Source organism: Ichthyophthirius multifiliis, assembly GCF_000220395.1.
Source record: "Ichthyophthirius multifiliis unplaced genomic scaffold scaff_1120509250976, whole genome shotgun sequence".
Lineage (NCBI taxonomy): Eukaryota > Ciliophora > Oligohymenophorea > Hymenostomatida > Ichthyophthirius > Ichthyophthirius multifiliis.
In genome coordinates this window covers 61,906-82,137 of record NW_004086321.1, presented here as the reverse complement: position 1 = coordinate 82,137, position 20,232 = coordinate 61,906, and the positions used below count along the sequence as shown (strand labels likewise).

At 18.1% G+C, this 20,232-nt stretch overlaps 4 protein-coding genes across 4 annotated transcripts, besides 36 other annotated features; 2 read left to right on the top strand and 2 right to left on the bottom strand. All coding sequences in view use genetic code 6, as the record gives it.

The window, feature by feature from the left end:
- Positions 1–558: 558 nt before the first annotated feature.
- Positions 559–1,432: a microsatellite.
- A 52-nt stretch (positions 1,433–1,484) lies between these two features.
- Positions 1,485–1,546: a microsatellite.
- A 765-nt stretch (positions 1,547–2,311) lies between these two features.
- Positions 2,312–2,350: a microsatellite.
- Positions 2,351–3,435: 1,085 nt separating this feature from the next.
- Positions 3,436–3,503: a microsatellite.
- Positions 3,504–4,015: 512 nt separating this feature from the next.
- Positions 4,016–4,054: a microsatellite.
- Positions 4,019–4,055: a microsatellite.
- A 1,881-nt stretch (positions 4,056–5,936) lies between these two features.
- Positions 5,937–5,985: a microsatellite.
- A 183-nt stretch (positions 5,986–6,168) lies between these two features.
- On the bottom strand, positions 6,169–9,974 carry IMG5_122970 (hypothetical protein; the record flags this gene model as incomplete). Its single annotated transcript, XM_004032364.1, has 8 exons — positions 9,568–9,974; positions 9,057–9,283; positions 8,881–9,014; positions 8,475–8,730; positions 7,504–8,416; positions 7,161–7,409; positions 6,960–7,032; positions 6,169–6,919 (listed from the first exon to the last, which is right to left on the bottom strand). The coding sequence occupies exons 1-8, from the start codon at positions 9,893–9,895 to the stop codon at positions 6,169–6,171; spliced, it is 2,931 nt and encodes a 976-aa protein (XP_004032412.1). The 5' UTR covers positions 9,896–9,974.
- Positions 6,448–6,489: a microsatellite.
- Positions 7,058–7,159: a microsatellite.
- Positions 7,059–7,159: a microsatellite.
- Positions 8,732–8,869: a microsatellite.
- Positions 8,732–8,875: a microsatellite.
- Positions 8,733–8,838: a microsatellite.
- Positions 8,735–8,863: a microsatellite.
- Positions 9,016–9,054: a microsatellite.
- A 2,628-nt stretch (positions 9,975–12,602) lies between the features above and the next one.
- Positions 12,603–12,668: a microsatellite.
- Positions 12,669–12,781: 113 nt separating this feature from the next.
- Positions 12,782–12,848: a microsatellite.
- Positions 12,802–12,844: a microsatellite.
- IMG5_122960 (hypothetical protein) lies at positions 12,810–13,797 on the bottom strand (the record flags this gene model as incomplete). The annotated part of the gene is made up of 2 exons (XM_004032363.1): positions 12,810–12,893; positions 13,378–13,797. 2 exons carry the CDS (start codon positions 13,795–13,797, stop codon positions 12,810–12,812), a joined length of 504 nt encoding a protein of 167 aa, XP_004032411.1.
- Positions 13,798–13,986: 189 nt separating this feature from the next.
- Positions 13,987–14,025: a microsatellite.
- A 1,102-nt stretch (positions 14,026–15,127) lies between these two features.
- Positions 15,128–15,168: a microsatellite.
- A 313-nt stretch (positions 15,169–15,481) lies between these two features.
- Positions 15,482–15,544: a microsatellite.
- Positions 15,500–15,549: a microsatellite.
- Positions 15,509–15,547: a microsatellite.
- Positions 15,550–15,777: 228 nt separating the features above from the next.
- Positions 15,778–15,826: a microsatellite.
- A 1,433-nt stretch (positions 15,827–17,259) lies between these two features.
- IMG5_122950 (hypothetical protein) lies at positions 17,260–17,675 on the top strand (the record flags this gene model as incomplete). The annotated part of the gene is made up of 2 exons (XM_004032362.1): positions 17,260–17,478; positions 17,556–17,675. The coding sequence occupies 2 exons, from the start codon at positions 17,260–17,262 to the stop codon at positions 17,673–17,675; spliced, it is 339 nt and encodes a 112-aa protein (XP_004032410.1).
- A 138-nt stretch (positions 17,676–17,813) lies between these two features.
- IMG5_122940 (protein kinase domain protein) lies at positions 17,814–20,095 on the top strand (the record flags this gene model as incomplete). Its single annotated transcript, XM_004032361.1, has 8 exons — positions 17,814–17,840; positions 18,522–18,576; positions 18,623–19,069; positions 19,250–19,287; positions 19,333–19,397; positions 19,443–19,533; positions 19,583–19,735; positions 19,979–20,095. The coding sequence occupies 8 exons, from the start codon at positions 17,814–17,816 to the stop codon at positions 20,093–20,095; spliced, it is 993 nt and encodes a 330-aa protein (XP_004032409.1).
- Positions 17,940–18,009: a microsatellite.
- Positions 18,038–18,069: a microsatellite.
- Positions 18,228–18,271: a microsatellite.
- Positions 18,592–18,621: a microsatellite.
- Positions 19,079–19,152: a microsatellite.
- Positions 19,118–19,231: a microsatellite.
- Positions 19,118–19,246: a microsatellite.
- Positions 19,153–19,248: a microsatellite.
- Positions 19,761–19,799: a microsatellite.
- Positions 19,761–19,805: a microsatellite.
- Positions 19,873–19,950: a microsatellite.
- A 91-nt stretch (positions 20,096–20,186) lies between the features above and the next one.
- Positions 20,187–20,224: a microsatellite.
- Positions 20,225–20,232: the final 8 nt, after the last annotated feature.

Below are 20,232 nucleotides of genomic sequence, written 5' to 3'. Positions count from 1 at the left end.
TTGTTTATAATTATTATTATATTTTTTTTTTTTAAAAAAAAAAAAAAATTAATTTAAAAATTTTTTATATGTTTTTTTTTTTTTTTAAAAAAATAAATAAATTAATTTTCGAGTAATTATTAGAAGTTTTAATTTTTAAATTATGAAATTAAATAATAGTTCATCTCAAACATCTCTTAGAAAAATCACGAATGTAAAATATTATTAAAACTATAAAAAAAACGAAACATAATATTTGCCTTAAAAAATAGTATTTAAAAAAAAACAATTTCAATTATTTTAATGAAATATTTTACTATAAAAAAAATAAAAGAATAATATCACAAGGATATTTTAAAAAAATCCAGAAATAAATTTAAATAAAAAAGATTACTAAGTGAATAATAATAATTGTTGTTTAAAAGTAAAATCTATAGACAAAAATATGTATTTAATTATAATTATATATAATATAATTTAAACAAAAATAGTAATATACAAGATTATGCTATTTAAATATAATCAAATATAAGAGACTTAGAATATAAACAATTAAAAAATTTACTTAATTATCAAAAAAATTAATAATGTTAACATAAATATTAAATTAGTTTTTATAATAAATCTGTAATTTTTTATTTTTATTTTTTATCAAAATATAAATTTATTTAATATTTAATAGTATGTATAAAATAATAATTAAATTTAATAAAATGACCATACTAAATCAAGTACAACATCAAAAAGTCCAACATTTAATAATATAGAGCAAAGTAATAACTAATATTTTTTACATAATTAAATAAATAAAGATAATATATAAATAAATGATATTGATAATAATAAAAGTTATAAGAGTATAAATTTAAATATAAGTGCTGAAAATCGTATCAATAATATAAAAGATGATGCTTAAGAAAAAAAATAGACAAATAATTAACATAAAAAATACAATAATATTATATGACATAATTGGAAATGCAAAACAAATATTATAAGAATAATAATTGTCAATAGAATTAATAATGTTAACATAATATTAAATTAGTTTTTATAATAAATCTGTAATTTTTATTTTTATTTTTATCAAAATATAAATTTATTTAATATTTAATAGTATGTATAAAATAATAATTAAATTTAATAAAATGACCATACTAAATCAAGTACAACATCAAAAAGTCCAACATTTAATAATATAGAGCAAAGTAATAACTAATATTTTTACATAATTAAATAAATAAAGATAATATATAAATAAATGATATTGATAATAATAAAAGTTATAAGAGTATAAATTTAAATATAAGTGCTGAAAATCGTATCAATAATATAAAAGATGATGCTTAAGAAAAAAAATAGACAAATAATTAACATAAAAAATACAATAATATTATATGACATAATTGGAAATGCAAAACAAAATATTATAAGAATAATAAAAGTCAATAGAGAAATATCAATAAGAAATTAAAAAACAAAATTATTAAATCCAATTTATAGCCTAATAATAATAATAATAATTATAGTAATAATAGTAATAATAATAGTAATAATAATAGTAATAGTTATCAGTAAATTAAATATAGATTTAATGTTAATAAGACTTTAATAAAAGTGTAGATATAATAGAAAATGAAGATGAATTATGGAATTTGTATGAAAAACAAACAAAATTAAATATTTAAAAAAATAATAAATATTGTTGCGGTTTATCTTCAAGTTGTTTTTAGAAAAAAGACGACTTTTCAGATATTTAAAGTAGTAATATAAGTAATAACTTTAAAAAAGAAAGAAGAAAATGGCATTTAAATTAAAGGGCTTTTACTTAAACTGCTTTCTTGGTTTATGAAAAAGATTTCATATAAAATAAAAAATTAATTGAAAATGATTTTAGTAATGAAAATGATTAAAATCAGTTTAATTAGTAACAATATTTATAAATTAATTTAAATTAAAATAAAAAATGTTATTAATAATAATATAGTTTTTAGAATTAAAATTTAGTATAAATTATTAAAAGCTAAAATTTTAATTAAAAAAGCGATTATTTATAAATATAGAATTGTAATTATTAACAATTAAATTAATAAATGTAATTCAAAAATTTACATTTGAAATAAAATTAGGGAAATTAATGTTCTATATAAAATATTTAATAATAAAAATAAGTAGTATAAAATATATATGGATTTTAAAATGATTTGTAAGATTTAAATTTAGATAATTTAAGTCCTAGGAATCTAAATTAAGTATATAAAAGCAAAACTAAAAGTAAAAGTATTTAAGTAACAAATATCAAATAAAATAGTATTTAAATAAATGTAAAAACATATATATATATATATATATATATATATATATATATATAATTATTATCAATTACTTAATTTATATATAAATATTTAAGGTAAATAATTAATATAAATAATAATTTTAAGTTAAAAATTTAAGATGTTGAGTTTAAATAAATATATTAATATTATCTATATAAATTTTTATTTTTAAATTTAAAATTTAAAAAGCAATTAATTTTATTTTTTTAATAATAATTATTATGTAATTTCATTATTTTTATAAAAATAAAATAAAACTTAAAAAATAAATAACTTTTTTTTTCATTACTTTTACAAAAAAAACAATATAATAATTTAAATATAAAAAAAATAAAAAAATTAACAATAATATGATATCAATACTAAATTTCTAAGATTAAGATGAAATAAATAGGTTATTGAAAAAAAATATCTATTTTTAAACATAATTTTTATTTTCTTTAAAATAAAAAAAGTCCTATATCTCAACATGCTATGAATTAGTTAGGTTATTCAATGGAAAATATAAGGAGTAAAACAAAAGAACAAATAAAATTAGAATATAAAGGGAAAAATAAAAATATTCCAAATCATTTATACGAATAATACATAGATTTAAAATACGAAAATTATATTGAAAAAAGGAAACATGCAATATAAGAGATTACATAAGTAAAAATATATAATTATAGTAAAATAATTAACAAAAATAAACAAATAGTTAAGATAATAATTAATATAAAATAATTAATAAAATAAATCAAGAATGTCTTAAATGAATCGTTCAAATGATTTATCTTAAGAAGAATTAAAAGAAAAAGAATAATAAAAATTAAGAGTTTTAAAAGTGAAATAAAAAAATTAAATAGAATATTTGATTAGAAATAAAATGGAAACTGAAAATTAAAGATTAAAAGAAATAGATAAAGAAAGAAGAATTTAAGAAATGGAAAAGAAAAGAGAAGAGGAAAAAGAGAAGAGAATAAAAGAAAATGATTATAATAGATAGATAAGAGAATAGAAAATATAGGAAAAAGAAATTTAAAAATAGATTGAATTATAAAGAGAGTTAGAAAAGGCAGAAGAAAATGAAAAAATTTTTTAAGAAAAATTAAAATAAAGAAAATAATAAATTATATATTAAACTTAAAAAAATGATTTAGAAAAATAAATTAAAAAAGAAAAATTAGAAAAAAAACTTAAAGAAATCGAACTTGAGAATTAGATTTATAATTTGTAAATGTAATAAAAAACTATTGAAAAATTGAAAAAATTAGAAGAAAAAAGTAAAGAATAACATACTCTTAAATAAATGCAAAATCAATAATAAAGAGAAAAGTCATTAAGAAAATTATAAGAAAATCAACAAATTTAATAATAAAACCTTTAATAATAATTAGAAATTTAGGAATAAAAGGAAAAATAGAAATATTTAAATAGATTATAATAAGCAGAGAAGTTAAAATTATAAATATAAATTCATAGATTAATGTAAGAAAAGAAAGATTTAGAAATTTAATAGACTTAAGCTTTATAAGAAATAAAAAAAATAGATAATAAGAATTATTAGAATAATAATAGATGCAAAAAACCATGTATATATAAGAAAGTTAAAAAAGGAAAGAATTGGAAAGGTAAAATGAAAGTTTAAAAAGAAGAAAAAATGAAGAAAAAATAAGGAAAAATTATGAAGAAGAGAATAGTATTTAGAATTAAAAATCAATATAATAATATAATAAAATATAATAATAAATATAATAAGCTGAATAAAGAAGATTAGAATAAATAGAAAATAATAAAATAATATTTTTAAAAAATCAAACTAAAATGGAAGATGCTTTAGATAATATTAATAGAATAAAAAAATAAGAAGAATTTAAAAATTAATAAATATATTTCAAAATTTAATAAAGTAATAAAAGATAACTTGAAAAATAAATTGAAATTTTAAATGCTTAAAAAGATAAATTAAAATTGTAGGCGGAATTCCAAAAAGAAAAATAAAAAATTATTTAAGAAATTAATAATATTAATGGAAATTAAGATTTTAAAATTTTGTAAAAATCACTTGCTTAATTAAATGACTATGAATCTATTAATGAAAGTTAATAGACTAATAATCTTTCGAATAAATAATATAATTAACCTATTCCTTAAATTCAATAAAAAATATAAGAAAATCGACCCATTTAATAATAAAATCTTTAAAACTCATAAGATATTTAAGAATAAAAGGAAAAATAGAAACATTTAAATAGATAAAAATAAGAAGAAAAATTAAAATTATAATTAGAAATTCATAAATTAATGTAAGAGAAGAAAGCTTTGAAAATTTAATAAGCTTTAGCTTTATAAGAAATGATAAAAAGTCAATAATAAGAATAATTAGAATAACAAAAGATGGCAAAAGATATGTATATACAAGGAAATTAAAATAAAAAGAAATGGAAAGGCAATATTCAAGTTTAAAAAACGGAGAAATCATATAAAAAATAAAGTAAAATTGCGAAGAAGATGATAGTATGAAATGCAAATAACCAATATAATAATCTGAATAAAAAAGATTAGAATAAATAGAAAATAATAAAATAGATTTTTTAAAAAATCAAATTAAAATGGAAGATGTATAAGATAATATAAATAGAATAAAAAAAAGAGAAAAGTTTTAAAATTAATAATAATCTATTTAAAATATTCAAGAAAAAAATCATAGTTAACTTTAAAAATAAATAGATAATTTAATTGCTTAAAAAGATAAATTAAAATTATAGTCTGAATACACAAAAGAAAAGATTATATAAAATAATGATAATGGAAATTAAAATCATACAGTCGGGTAAAAATCGCTTGTTTAATTAAATGAATATGAATCTGTTAATAAAAATTAAAAAAATAAATAATATAATTCATAACATAATTCTTAAAATATTCTAAGTATTAAATAAAAATAATAAAAAATAAATAATAATAATAAATAATTGATTAATACAAATTTATAATAAAACAATTATTCTATAAAAAATGTAAATAATATATAACAAGAAGAAAATAATAATAATTAAAATTCTATTTAATAAGAAAATACAAAAAACAATTATAAATCTAAAAATAATAATAAAATGAATAAAAGACTTGCTTAATTCTTAAATAAATAATTTGCTTAAAAAATATTCCCTTATACTAATAATGCAAGAAGTAATTATAAAGTAGGGAATTAAGAAATTTAGTTAAATTATATTTCTTTGGATAAAAGAAAGAAAAAGTAAAAAATTGATTATAAGAATTTAAAAGGATTAAAAAAAATGCTGCCTAAAAATTACATTAATGATATGAGATGTCTATAAAAAGTTGTCAATTAAGAAACTAATATTCATATTGAAAAAACATTAATTGCTAATAGATATGATATTAGCTAAGTTAATATTTAGGAATTATCAAAAGGATTAATTTCTATTTATAAGTATTTTTATTTATTATTAAAAAAATATAATATTTATTAAATTTTCTTTTTTATTTTATATAGTAAATATGAAAATAAATAATCTAAAATGAATGAATTATTTAATAAATGTGATATCTTACTTTGAAAACATTAATAAAAATGTTTTTTTTTTATTGTTATCTTAAAAAATAATATTGATTTATTTGTTTTATATATAAATATATTTTTTTTTTAACAAATATTATTTTTAAAGTCAATTATTAATAATTTTTTTTAAAAAAAAAAAATGAATATTTTCATATATTAAAAACATACAAAATATAAATATTTTTAGAAAAAAATAAATAAAAAAAAAAACTATAAATATTTTAAAATAATAAATAAATATATATATATATATATATATTTTTTTTTTTATTTTTTTTTCGAAATTCATTCTTCTTCTTAATATATTTTCAAAATTTTAAATACTGATTATTTAGAAATTTCATTACCCATAACAGATCTAATAGATTCTTTTCTTTATTTACTAACTCTATCAACTTATTCATTAATTGATTTAATAGTTTTAACAGATTTTATAGATTTAGCAGTAGCATATTTTTATAATTATAAATTATTATTATTAATTAATTAAACTTAATCATTAAACCGTTCATGAATGTTATCATGAAATAATTTTAAAGATGAAAATAAAGAACCAATTTAAAATTCTTCTTCTTCTAATTCTTCTTCTTTGTCTTCTTCTTCTTCATTTTCATCAAAAGAATCTTATATATTTAATTTATTTTCTTATTCAAGGTTATATGATTCTTCGAATAAATTATCTTAATCAAAATATTCTTCTTTTTCTGATTCTTCAGAAGATTATAAAGATTTATTATCATTATTAATTTTTTATAAAGTATATCTATTCCAGGTTTTAAAAGTTATTTGTAAAAACATAAAGGCAATCATAGGATTAAATTTTTTAGAATTAAGAAGAGATTAATTAAAAATTTTTTTACTGTTTTTTAAAAGACTTTTTTTTTTTTATTCAGCAATTTTTAATTTTGTTTTTAATTCCATTTCTTGAAATAATTGCTATATTTCTCCTCTGACGTCATTTATTAATTCTGATCCATATGCTTTTCTCATACATGCAAACAAAACATCATTAAAATATATATTTCCAGAGCCATCACTATATATTTTTTATTTTATTTTATATTTTTTTAATTTACTCAGTTAAATTCCATTACATAACATCTTTAGCTATCATTTTTTTACTAATTGTTTTATCTGGCCTATTATAACCTAAAAAAATTAAAATATTATTTTAATATATATATATAAATGTATATATATATATATATATATATATATTATTTATATTTTTATATATTTTTATATTTATATATTTATATATTTATATATTTATATACCTAATGGTTCTTCTAATTCATGCAGAAAATTTACTAAATTTACTGATTCTATTTTTTCACCATAAGAAAAGGCTGTGTATTTTGACCAGGTTGCTCTAAATATTTCTACTTTTTCATTAAAAGCCTACAACGGGTTACCGTCTTTCATATAATAATCTTCGAAATATTAAATAATAATAAGAATAAAAAGGTTAAGCATTATAAAAGTACACATTAGAATAAAAGTTACATAATAAATAGTACTAAATCCTATTTTTATATTTTAATTAAATAATCTTTATAAAATATTAAAAGTAAATTATAAAAATATAAATTAAAGTTTTTTAATATACAAAATATTTACGCGTTCCACAATCAATTCCTTATATACAATTAGTAGTTTTTCCACAATCAAACATAAAAATATACCAGTTTTCTCCAGTAGAACACCTAAATAATGTAATTAAGGCATTAACGAAATTAAAGAAATTGTTATAATTATTAATTGCATTTCCTTTTTTAATATCTTTAAATAGAAAAACTCCTAAAATAGCGTAAATAAAAAATAACAAAAAAAGTAAAGCACCAACATTCATTAAAGAAGGAAAGGAAAAGGCCAATGTATCGATAATTTTTTGTAGTTTTTACATACTTTTTATCAATTTTAAGAGCCTAGATATTCTCATAACTCTCACTATTCTGACTAATTGGGGTCCTATTCTTAAAAAAGCTATACCAGATCCCAATTAATTCATTACTATATCAATTATACTTGAAATAACTACAAAAAGATCGAATTTATTCCATGATGAAATCCAAAACCCTTCTAATCCGGTCGCTATTAATTTAAGAATTAACTCCATAATAAAAGTAGCTGTGAAAAAGTAATTAATATTTTCTAAAATGCTTTCGTATTATAAGCTTGAACCTTCATATGTTAAACCCATTGAAATAATGTTTAGAACTATACAAACCATTATTAGTACTTCAAATACTCTAGAATTTACTATTCTGAATACTTTTAAACGAAAAGCGCCACGGGGTTCACGGTTTGCGGCAAATTCTGCTTTTACTATTATGATCATTTATTGAAATTCTATCCAACGGGATTATTCTTCGGTTAAAAAAAGAGAACTTTAACGCCTTTCGCTTTATTAGGCTTTATTAAAATTTAAAAATATAACACCGACAAATAAGTTTACTAAAAAAAATGAGCCTACAAGTATAAATGAAACGAAGAAATATTATATTATTTGATAATTATCCTTTACTGGGCCCTTTTTATTTTATTATAGTGTTTTTTTTTTATTATAAAAAATATATATATATATTTACTATTTCCGGTAAATTAGAATCTATAGCTTAAAACATGATTCCCGGCCAATTTTCAAGAGAACTTATTATATATAAAGTAGTCATACTTGAAATTATATTATCAAAATTAGTATCATATGTAGACCATCTGCAATCAGTTCTTTAAGCACAAGTTTGTAAACATTATTGTTAGTTTACACCATAAAATTCATTTAATCCTTAACAATAACTCATTCTATTTCCTATTAAAGAAATGCTTAAAATAGCAAACATAAGCCTTATTTTTTATTATATTATTTATATTATTATTATTTTAATATTTTTTTATATATTTATTTTATTATTTTTTTATGATTTTTTTATTATTTTTTTTTATCATTTTTTTATCATTTTTTTACTTTTTTTTTTTTTTTTTAATTTTTAATACCATATTAAAATAATAACAATAAGAACATTCAAAATGCCACTAACAGATTCGAATAAAGCAATTACTACAACTTTCATATTTACATTATGACTAATAAATCTTAAAGGTCTAAGAGTTCTTAACATTCGAAGAATCTTTTTTATTTTTTTTTATTTTTTTAATAATTTTTTATTTACCTTAATAGCAGGAATATTAACATTATCAAAAGACATATCTACAAGTGCAGAAACTACAATAAAAAAATCTATTTAAGACCAAGATTCAGTCAAATAAGAATTTTCATTAAGAATAAAACCAAAGGCAACAATTTTTATAAAAGCTTCTAAAGTAAAAATTATATTAAAACCAATATCTATATAACTAGAAACCTCAAAAGCTTAAGTTCCTTCATCAATATATGTATCTATTACAAGTTTAAGTGATGAAATTATTATAAAAATAAGAATTGCATGTTCGAAATGGCTATGATTTACCACTTTATAGCAAAAAACTCTAAAAAGATTTTATTTACCGAAAATAAAGCAGGAATAATCGCATTCAATATCTTTAAATAATTATTATTAGTTAAACGATTTCCCATTACTAATTAATATCTGCATTTCTAATTATTCCATTTCATCTGAATCCATTCTTTAGTAATCAAAATTTTCTTAAAAAGACATGGCTTTTATTTTTTGTTTTTATTACTATCTCCTTATGCTTCTATAGGAGCATCATCTTCATAAATATCTTCATTTTCATATTCAATTTCTATCTCAGAAGGACTTGAGAATCCGTCCAAAAGAATAGCTAAGAAAAGGTTAAGGAAAATCCAATTACCAATAAATATCCAAGAAATTAAATAAAATGAAGTTATTGCTTTATGTACATTTGAATTAAATGTTTTATATAAAATATCGTTCCAGTTTTCTAAGGTTACTACTTGGAAAACTGTAATAAATGCGTTTTGGAAAGTATCAAAATTTTGTCTTATTTAAATGTTTTTTTAGTTTAATTGTCCTCCATAAATTTACATTCCAAGTAGAGTATATATATAAATGAAAAGAAATAATAAAAGGGCTATATAAATAAATGAATCTAGTGTTTTTTAGATTACTTGGATAATTGTGTTCATAAATTCTAAACCTCGAAGAAGTCTGGTTACTCGAAGTACTCTAAAAGTACGGAAAATTCGAACCGAACGAAAAGCTGAAACTGCGGAATTTCCTCCTGAAAAAAAAGTCAATTCGAATATTGATAAAAGGACTATACTACAGTCAAATAAGTTCATTCGATCCCTCAAATAGTTTACTGGACCCAAAGCAAGAATTTTTAAGCCCATTTCAGCTATAAAAATAAACGTAAATACCTAATTTAGGTTGTCTAGTAAATCATTTGTTTTTTTATCAGTGAATGAGCCATTCAAAGCCAATATTACAGTGTTAAATATAACACATATTGTTGATATGTTATTGAATGAGTTGCTCATTATTAAATCTGCATATTTTCTGTGAAATACCTTTGTAAAACCAATAGGACCTTTCAACCAAACTTTTAATTACTGTTTGTCTGTTGATAGGACTTTTAAGATTTTATTCAAATGACGAACACCGCTTTTGTAGCTTTTAAATATATCTAAACCTGAAAAAATGTTATTTTATTTAATTCCTTCAATGAAATCTGTTTTTTTTATTTATAAATAATCGGCTTTATATGATTATTTTTCGAAAATGGCTTAAGTTTCGTCGTTTTAATTGTTTTCTTATTAAACTATTTATTACCTAATTAATCTTCTTATAGATGTATAGTCTTTTATATCTTCTAAAATTTGTTGGTAGATTTTTTCTTATTCTTATATTTTTAGATTCTGCTTTTCTTTCCTTTTAAATCTTAAATTGGAAGTGTTCTAAGGGATTATTATTCCACTTTAGGAAAAACTATTTTATTCAAATTTTGAATTCTCTTAATTTTCAATCATTTAAATTACAAAGCTTTTTTTTACTGGGATATTTATTTACACAATAGAATAATTATTTGATTTAATAATAGAGTTGTTTAAGGAAATATTCATACTACGGCTTACATTATTGAATACTTTACTTTAAGTTTGGTTGTTTTTGATTTTACTACGGTTAATTAGGTTATTTACATTACTGTTTGGTCTTTTGCTTTTTTTGATTTATTGTTTGAGTTTTTTAAGTGCGGCTTTTTTTTATTTTGTCGATTTTACTTTTTTTAGTTTGTAGAGCATTTTATATTTTAATTATTTTATTTTATAGTCTTCTTCTTCGAGTTTGGTTTCTTCTTCGAATTTTATTCTGTTTTCTAGAATTTCTTTTTCGGATGTGGATTAATATTCAAATTATAAATTTAAATTTATTTTCCAGAATTTGGCGTTTTCGAGCATTTTTTTCTCTTTAATTATTTTAAGTTCTTAGATTTTTCGGCGTTCCTCAAGTTCATTGTTAAGATTAAATTAAACTTGGTCAACATTTCTATTGGTTATTTTTTTCTGGTATTATTGTTGGTCAGACATTTGTTATAATGTGCTTTAGTTTTTTAAGGTTTTTCTTATTATACTTTTTTATTTTATTAAAGGAGATTAGATAATAGAAAGTTTTCTTGTACTTTTTTATTTTATTTCTTGACTTTTTCTTTTTGATAAAGGAATATTAATATTAGATTAGCTTAATTGATTTTATGACGTTTTTTTTGAATTATCCTCTGGTTTTGTTTATGGCATAATATTAAGTTATTGAAGTTTTTTAATGCTTTCAGAAGAGCGAACTTATTTACCATATTGCATGTTTTTTGTAACTTAAATCTGTTTTCCGAACTTATTTTCTTAATTATTAGAATCACTTGAAAAAGAGCTTTATTCACTTTCCTAAATTTCTTCAATGATGGGCTCTTTAATTGTATTATTCCAGTTAGCGATACTAAATTTTTGAGATTTTGGAGATGTTTCTTTATTTTATAGCTTATTTTAATATTGCTATTAAGAGTTTTAATATATACTATTATTTATTTAGTTTGGATGAATATATATTTGCTTGCCCATTATTATATGATTTTTTAAACTTTATTTTTCATTATTATTTTTTAATATCCCAGATTTTTCGTTATTTTTTTGTTATAAATAGCTTCTTTAAATATATAATTATTATAATTTTAATTCATAATCAAGTATTTCTTCATTATTTTCATGCTCTTCATCATCATAGTATTCTTATTTAAAATCTGAGTCTTGACTAAGGCTTTCATTTAGATTATTTTTAGAAGAATTTTCATAATTTTTTAATTAATTATGGACTAATGTATCTGAAATTTAAGAAAAACTTAAAGGCATTTATAATTATAATTTATTATTAATATTATTTTTATTGAAAAATTGAATTTCGAATCACTATAATTGAATTCGGTTTCTTTTATTTTTTTACTTTTTAAATCCAGAATAGAGAAATTTTTAATTTTTAATTATTAATGTTATTATTTGTTTTATTCGTTATCTGTTTTAATTTATTATTATTTCTAAGAATAGCTTTAATTTAATTAATCCATTTTAGATAAATCTTCAATTTCTTACCAAAATTATTAATCTTCTTATAAAAAATTTTATTAAGAATTACCAGAAAGAGTAGTTTTAGAAGAAAAAGCTTTTTTATAATCTTCAAAAATATTAGAGTTTCCCATAAACATAATTGAAAGTTTATTTTATTAATCTTAAAAAAGAGGAGTTGAAATATTATTATAAATATAATTATTATTATTATTATTATTATTATTATTATTATTATTATTATTATTATAATAATAATTTTGTATTGAATTATTTGAATTATTGTCTTATTATATGTTTATTTTAGAATTTCTATTTTTAATATATTAATAAATAATTCTTTAAGTAGGTAAAATTACTCTATTTTTATAAATATTATTTGTATTTTTTATCATTTTTTATTAAATTTATTATTATTTTTATATTTTTTGTATTGCATTTTTAATCTCAAGTTTTTTTTTCTATCTCCATAAATCTATTTTTTTAAGAGTATATTTTTTATATTTTTAAATAAGAGCCTTTTTTTTTTTTTGATTTTGTATATTTATTAATTATTGAATTCCATCCCATGTAAATTCTTATTTATTATTAGTTTTATTTTATTAATTTTATGAGTTAATAGATGAACCTAATTTTTATTTTTTATTTTCATTATTTTCTTTATCTAGCTGTTTTTTATATTGTCTCCTATATTCTCTTATTATTTCTAACGTCATCTTTTCCTCCTCGACTTTTTCAGTATTTTAACATCCTTAATTTTATGAAAATCTTGCTTTGATTATGGCTAACATTAAATTAAGAAGGAAAAAAGAGCCAATAAAAATCAAAAAAATGAAATAAAATACCACATATATTGAAAAAGCATCAAAAAGATAAAACATAATATTTGTCCATCCTTCTAAAGTCACACATTAAAAAACCATTAAAAAACTATAAATTATATCATCGAAATTAGTTACTCCATAATCTGGATTATCCATCATTTTTCCACATATATAACCACTAGGGCAGTCTATTCCGCCACAAATTATATCATCTATATGAGGTATCCCTGTATTTATTTCAAAGCATCTATTTTTTAGCATTCCTTAGAATAATTAGAGACCTGCTATAGCAAATATTAAGAATAAGAAAATTAATATAATTAATGTATTTATAAGATCAGGAATTGCCCCAAAAAGTGTTAATAATAAAACTCTTAAACTTCTAATAGTCGAAATAGCTCTAAGTGGTCTCAGAATTCTAAATGAACGTAAAGATGAAAGATTTATGGAATTATTATTGGCTACTAAAGGTAATAAAGAAGATACGACAATTGTAAAATCTAGAACATTCCAACCATCACGTAAATAAGCACCTTCAACAAATACTAAACCCATCCCGCATATTTTCAACACACATTCGACTGTATATGTCCATAAAAAAAACTCTTCTATATAATATTATGTTAGTGATTATGTATTAGTTGTTGGATCATCAAAAGCTAAAAAAATAGAATTTGAAATGATAACTAAAAGGATGAAATTGTCAAAATATTTATGTTAAACAATACATTAACAAATATAACTTATATATCTATTTTTTTTATATATATATTATTTATTTTAAATTTATTTACTTGAAAATTAAAATTATTGACTTTTATAATTATATGCATGGAAATTTACTTTAATAATATTTTAAAAGCTCAACTGGATTCTTTTAATGACATTAAAATAATATCTATTAATAATTAAGTCGATTATGCTTTTCCATTTCAATTGTTTCGTGTTCATATATTGCTTAATATACTTCTATCATATTTATATCTACTTTTGTTTTTTATTCTTCCTAATACTAATAATTCTAGTTTTCATCATATAAATAAAATTCTTCTGTATTTTCATCTTCTTCTTATTATTGAAATAAATCTTTGAATTTGTTATATTATTGCTTTTATTTTATATCTTCAGTATTATTTTCTATTATTTAAAAACTAACATTCTTTCTAAACCTACTGTATTTGTTTTTTTTATTTTTGTATAAATTCGGGACTATGTCATTTTCTTCGGAGGCTGAATAGAGGGATTGGGCTTCGATTGAGTCGTTTTTTTAAAAATTTTATTCTATAATTCTATCTTGGGAATTTAAGTTTTCAGTTTTTACCTCATCCTTTAAATTAAATTCTACATCTTAGTACATGTTTTATGGTGAATGGTTATTTAGTTGATCTTTTAAAGAATTTTATTATTCTATTTTGGATTTTTATTTCGAAGGGTCTGATATTTTGCTCTATGAGGTATGTAATTAAGGACTTTTTTCAAAATTTAATTGATTTTTCGAATCGTTTAAAGGGTGTTATTAATCCATTTATTTGGTATAAAAAACAGAAAAAAAGTGGAATAAATTATTATATTGTTTTTTTTTTGATTTATTTTTATAAAAGAAAGAAATTATTTTATAATTATTTGCTTCTTTGTTTTGATTTACTTTTTTTTTAATTTATTGAAAAATATTCTATTGTATAAATATTTACTTTTATTCTTTTTAACAAATGCAAGTTTATTTTATTTTAATAATATATTTGTTATTTAAAAAATTATTTTATGTAATATGTGATTTAATAAATTTTAATTTATAATAAAAATTATTTTTAAAAAAATGAATTGCTTAAAAATAAAATATAATTAAATTTAGTTTATAAATATAAAAAAAACAAAATATATATTTATAAAATATATAATAATAATAATAATAATAATAATAATAATTTAAAAAATAAAAAAATATTTAAACATAGTAAATATATAAACCTTTTTTAAATTATTATTAATTTTTAATATAACTTTTTCAATAACCATAAAATATTAAAGAATAAAATAAAATTTTATTTAATTTATATACATTTAAGTATAAAATATTAATTTCAATTATTTAATTTAAGAAAATATTCCCATACCATAAAAAATAATAAAGACTGAAAGTATTACAAATTAATTAATTTAACCATAATTGCTAAATTATAACTAATAAATTTTTTTAAATACAAGCTAAAAATTCCTAATTTTTTATTTCATTTCTGCATTTTATTTATTTCAATAATTTTATTTATTTCTATTTTTTTTTTTTTTTTTCCTTTTTTTATTTTTTATAAAAAAAATAAAATATAAAAAATAAATTTTTTATTTTTAAAGTAAAAAAAAAACTAAAAATAAAGGAATATATTTTTTTTCACCGTTCTAACGTTGACTACCTTCTTATCTATCATATCCTGCGCCTTTTGGTATTATCTTCTTAAAAATTTAACTTGCATCAAATGTGCTTATATTGAGAATATAAGAAGATTTTATCACATCGGTCTGTCGTCAAACAACAACAAAAATAATATTAATAACAATAATTTTAATAATATTAATAATAATATTAATATTTTATTTATAAAATATATGTATTAAAATTTTAAAACCACTCCATAGTTAATATTTGAAAATAGTCCATAAATAGCACTTTTGTTAAATCCAATTTTAGAACCTTCTGTAATTGTTTTAATAAACTAATAACTCTAATAATGTGGATTGAATACATATATAACCAAAAACCTTTAAAAAAGTCAATAATTAATTCTTATTGAATTATCAGATTCAAACAAAGTATTCTAAGAAGCCTAGGAACTTCAAATATTAAAAGACTATAAAAGAATATCAAATAGAATAAAAATAGATGAATAAAATGAAATATCACCTGAGTTACTATCACCTGAAAGTAAATAAAAGTTTAGACTTTTAGAAAGTTAAAAAAAAGCAATTTTAGATTAAATTGATCATCGTATATATAAATATGAGTAATATAAAGTAATAAACGCAAATTATTTTACAAAATAAATCTAATAAAATATTGAAAAAAGTAAATTTCTACTTAATATATTCACACCAGCAGAAAGATTGAGGATTACTCATAGTTTTTTATATAAAATTTAACTGAAAGATTTAAAATTAATGAAATTTTTGCAAGAATAAAAAGCAGTTAAGTGTGTTACACCTCTCCATGATCATAATATACATATATCGGGCAGTTTATAAGATTTAGAGGACTATTATGGGGAAAATATATCTATATATTTCGAGTTTTTATAGTTTTATTAAAACAAATTGAAAATTTTGGTATTTATTTGTGTTTTTTTAACTTTTATATAGGTTTTTGTACATGAAAAATATTAAAAAAAAGCTGCTTTTTTTGCAAATTCAATTTATGCTTTTTCTGTTTGTGTTTGGATTTCGTATTTTTTTTTTTGTTGGAAAAGATTTGAAAGCGAATTGTAGGTTAAATGGGGTGTTTTGGCAAAAAAAATATATAAAGAAGATCATAATTTTGATTTCTAGGGATAAAAAAGAATTAAGTGTACCACTTTTGAAGAAGAAGAGGGATATTCGAAAACTAAAAGATTCTATCTTTATATATACAGCCTTTTTGAATCTTTTCCTTTATTAATAGTGGCTTTGGGAGTCAAAATTATTATTTTTAATCTAAATGGATTAATTAAAGATATTGATTCATGGTTTTATATACATTAGGTGGCTAAATATGGATAAAAGGGTGGATTACTTGAAAATATTTGGCTAAAAGAATAAATATTGAATATTCTAATGGTTATTTTGATAATTATAGTGAATAATTATTACACTTAATTGAGTTTAAAATCATCAAAAAGAGAAAATCATCGAACTAATTATAATTTACACAATAGTTTAATTATAAAGAGGTTTTTTTTCGATTTAATAAATAGATTTACTCATTTTATTTTCATTGCATTTGTAATTAGGGACATGGAATATTTAAAAAGTTTACTAAACTCACTATTTTTAATGGACGAAATAAGAAAAATATGTTCAGAATCTTTAATCCCTTATTTAATAAAATAACAGAAGAAGAAAAAAAAGAATACTGGTTACGAAAAAGATATAACTTTTTAAAAATTCATAAAAGAAATAGAACTTTGGGATTATGATGATTTCGATGATTATATTGAAGTTGTGGCTTAAATTGCCTTTATTTGCTTATTTGCGTATGTTTCACGTTTTGCTGTTATTTTTTCATTTTTTTTTAATGTTTTTGAAATAAAGAGTGATAAATTTAAACTTTAAAGAAAATTATATAAAAGGTCAGTACCTTATAAAATTTAGGGGATTGGAGCGTGGAATTTTGTGGTAAAACTTTTGGGATTTTTGTGTATTTATACAAATATTGCGTTCTTTTGTTTAGATTATTTTCAGGTTTTTGAATTTTAGAGTATTTAATAAGGAGAAAGTAGTGAAGAGGTTGTGGTGTGGATGAAAATTTATTTAGGGATTTTTTGTTTGGAACATGTGTTTATTTTCTTTAAGATTTTAGCTGAGTAGTTTATATCTTTTCTACCTAAATGGGTTAGGGTTTATAAAAGAAGAATGTATTTATAAAATTCTTAAAATATTATCATTAATTAATGATTTTTAATTATAATATTTATTTATAGTTTTATATATAAAAATATAAAAATTTAAAAATATATATATATATATATTATTTTATATTTATTATATTTATTATATTTATTATATTTATTATATTTATTATATATTAAACTATTAAGAATATATATAAATAATTAATATTAATATTTATTAATATTATTATTTTTTATTTATACATAATTTTAATTAAAGTTTTTATTTTATTTATTATTTATAAAAGTAAAATTATTTTTTATTCTAAATTTTATATATTTAATATATTATTATTTAATCAAGATCTTAAGACATTATATATTTTATAATATATATAAATTAATCATAAGATAAAAAAAAGTTTTATAATAATAAATAAAAGTTGAATAATAATGGGTTGCATAAACGAAGTTTGTCTTCAAAAAAATATTAATCCAATATAAAATTATGATGGAATATAAAAAAGGTTATAATTTAATCTTATAATTCATAAACTACTGATGATTCATAAGAGAATTTAGAAAATGCAATTTAAATAAATATAGATAATAAAGAAAATAAATAAAATATAAGTTTAAAAGATTTTGAAATATTAAAAGTAACAAAAAAAAAAGTAATTTAAAAAAAAAATATAACTAAAATAGTTATTGGGAAAAGGTTCTTTTGGAACTGTATATTTAGTATAAATGAAAAAAACTAGTATTTTTTTTTTATATAAAAATAAAATAAAAATAAAAATAAAAAGAGTAATTATTTGCAATGAAGAGATTAAATAAAGAAAATATTACAAAATAAGATTAAATATTGAAAGTTATAGAAGAAAAAAATATTATGTCGAATTTAAAATGTTTTTTTATTATTTAGTTAATATATGCTTTCTAAACACCTAAAAAATTATATTTTGTAATGGAGTTTATGTAAGGAGGTGAAATGTTTTTATATATAAGATAAGAAAGATAATTTAGTGAATAAAAAACTAGATTTTATATTGCAGAAATTATTTTGGCATTAGAATATATACACTCAAAAAATATAATTTATAGAGATCTTAAACCTGAAAATATTCTAATTAATAAAGATGGACATATAAAAATTTGTGATTTTGGGCTTTCTAAATAAGGAATTGGTGATAATGAGACAACTAAAACAGTTTGTGGAACACCTGAATATTTAGCACCTGAAATATTAAGAGGTAAATATAATAAATAAAAAATAAACTTATATATGTAAAAAGATAAAAATACTATATATATATATAAATATAAAAATATATATTTATAAACATATATACATATATATATATATACATATATACATATATAAATATATACATATATACATATATACATATATATACATTTATATATATTAGGAAAACCTCATGGAAAAGAAGTAGATTGGTATAGTCTGGTATTTTTTTATTTTATTATTTATATATCATATTTTTATTTAAAGGGATGTATTTTCTATGAATTTTTAACGGGATATCCACCTTATTATAATCGAAATAAATAATTAATGTTATATATTAATTTTTTTCATATATTTTATATTATAAAATGTAGGTTTTAAAATAGACTTAGTAGATAAATTGAAATGAAGCCTTATTTTTCTAAAGATGCATCTGACATAATTTAAGCATTACTTTAAAATGATGTATTTAATAATAATTATTTTTATCATATTAATAATATAATTTAAAAAGCCTGATAAACGTTTAGGAAAAAACGGATGCAAAGAAATAAAAGAACATATTTTCTTTTAAGACATTGATTGGGATAAATTGAAAAATTTAGAAATTTAACCGCCTTTTGTTCCAAAGTTAAAAAATGAATATGATTTATAATATATTTCATCAGTAAATAAATAAATAATAAAAAAAAAAATTACATTAAATACATATAAATTAAATTAAATTACATTTAATTTTATACTGGGATATTAAATAATTAATTTTATTATTATGTTTTCTAGAATATACTATTAAAACTTTAAATATATATATAATTATATATATATATATATATATATATATATATATATATATATATATATATATATATATATATATATGTATGTATTATAAAATATTTTTATATAGGAATTCAAAAATTAAGTTATAGATGAAACTTATTATAAAATTGGAATAACTAGTCAATAATAAAATGGTAACACGTTTTAAGATTTCTCATATGTTAATGATTCTAAAATTTAATGAGAAAAGCATAAGAAAGATATATATAATATATATATATTAATAAATAATATTCAAACAAACAAAAATTATTATAAAAAAAAGAGTTGAAAAAATATAAAAATAATTATATAAACATATATATAAAAATAAGATTTGTG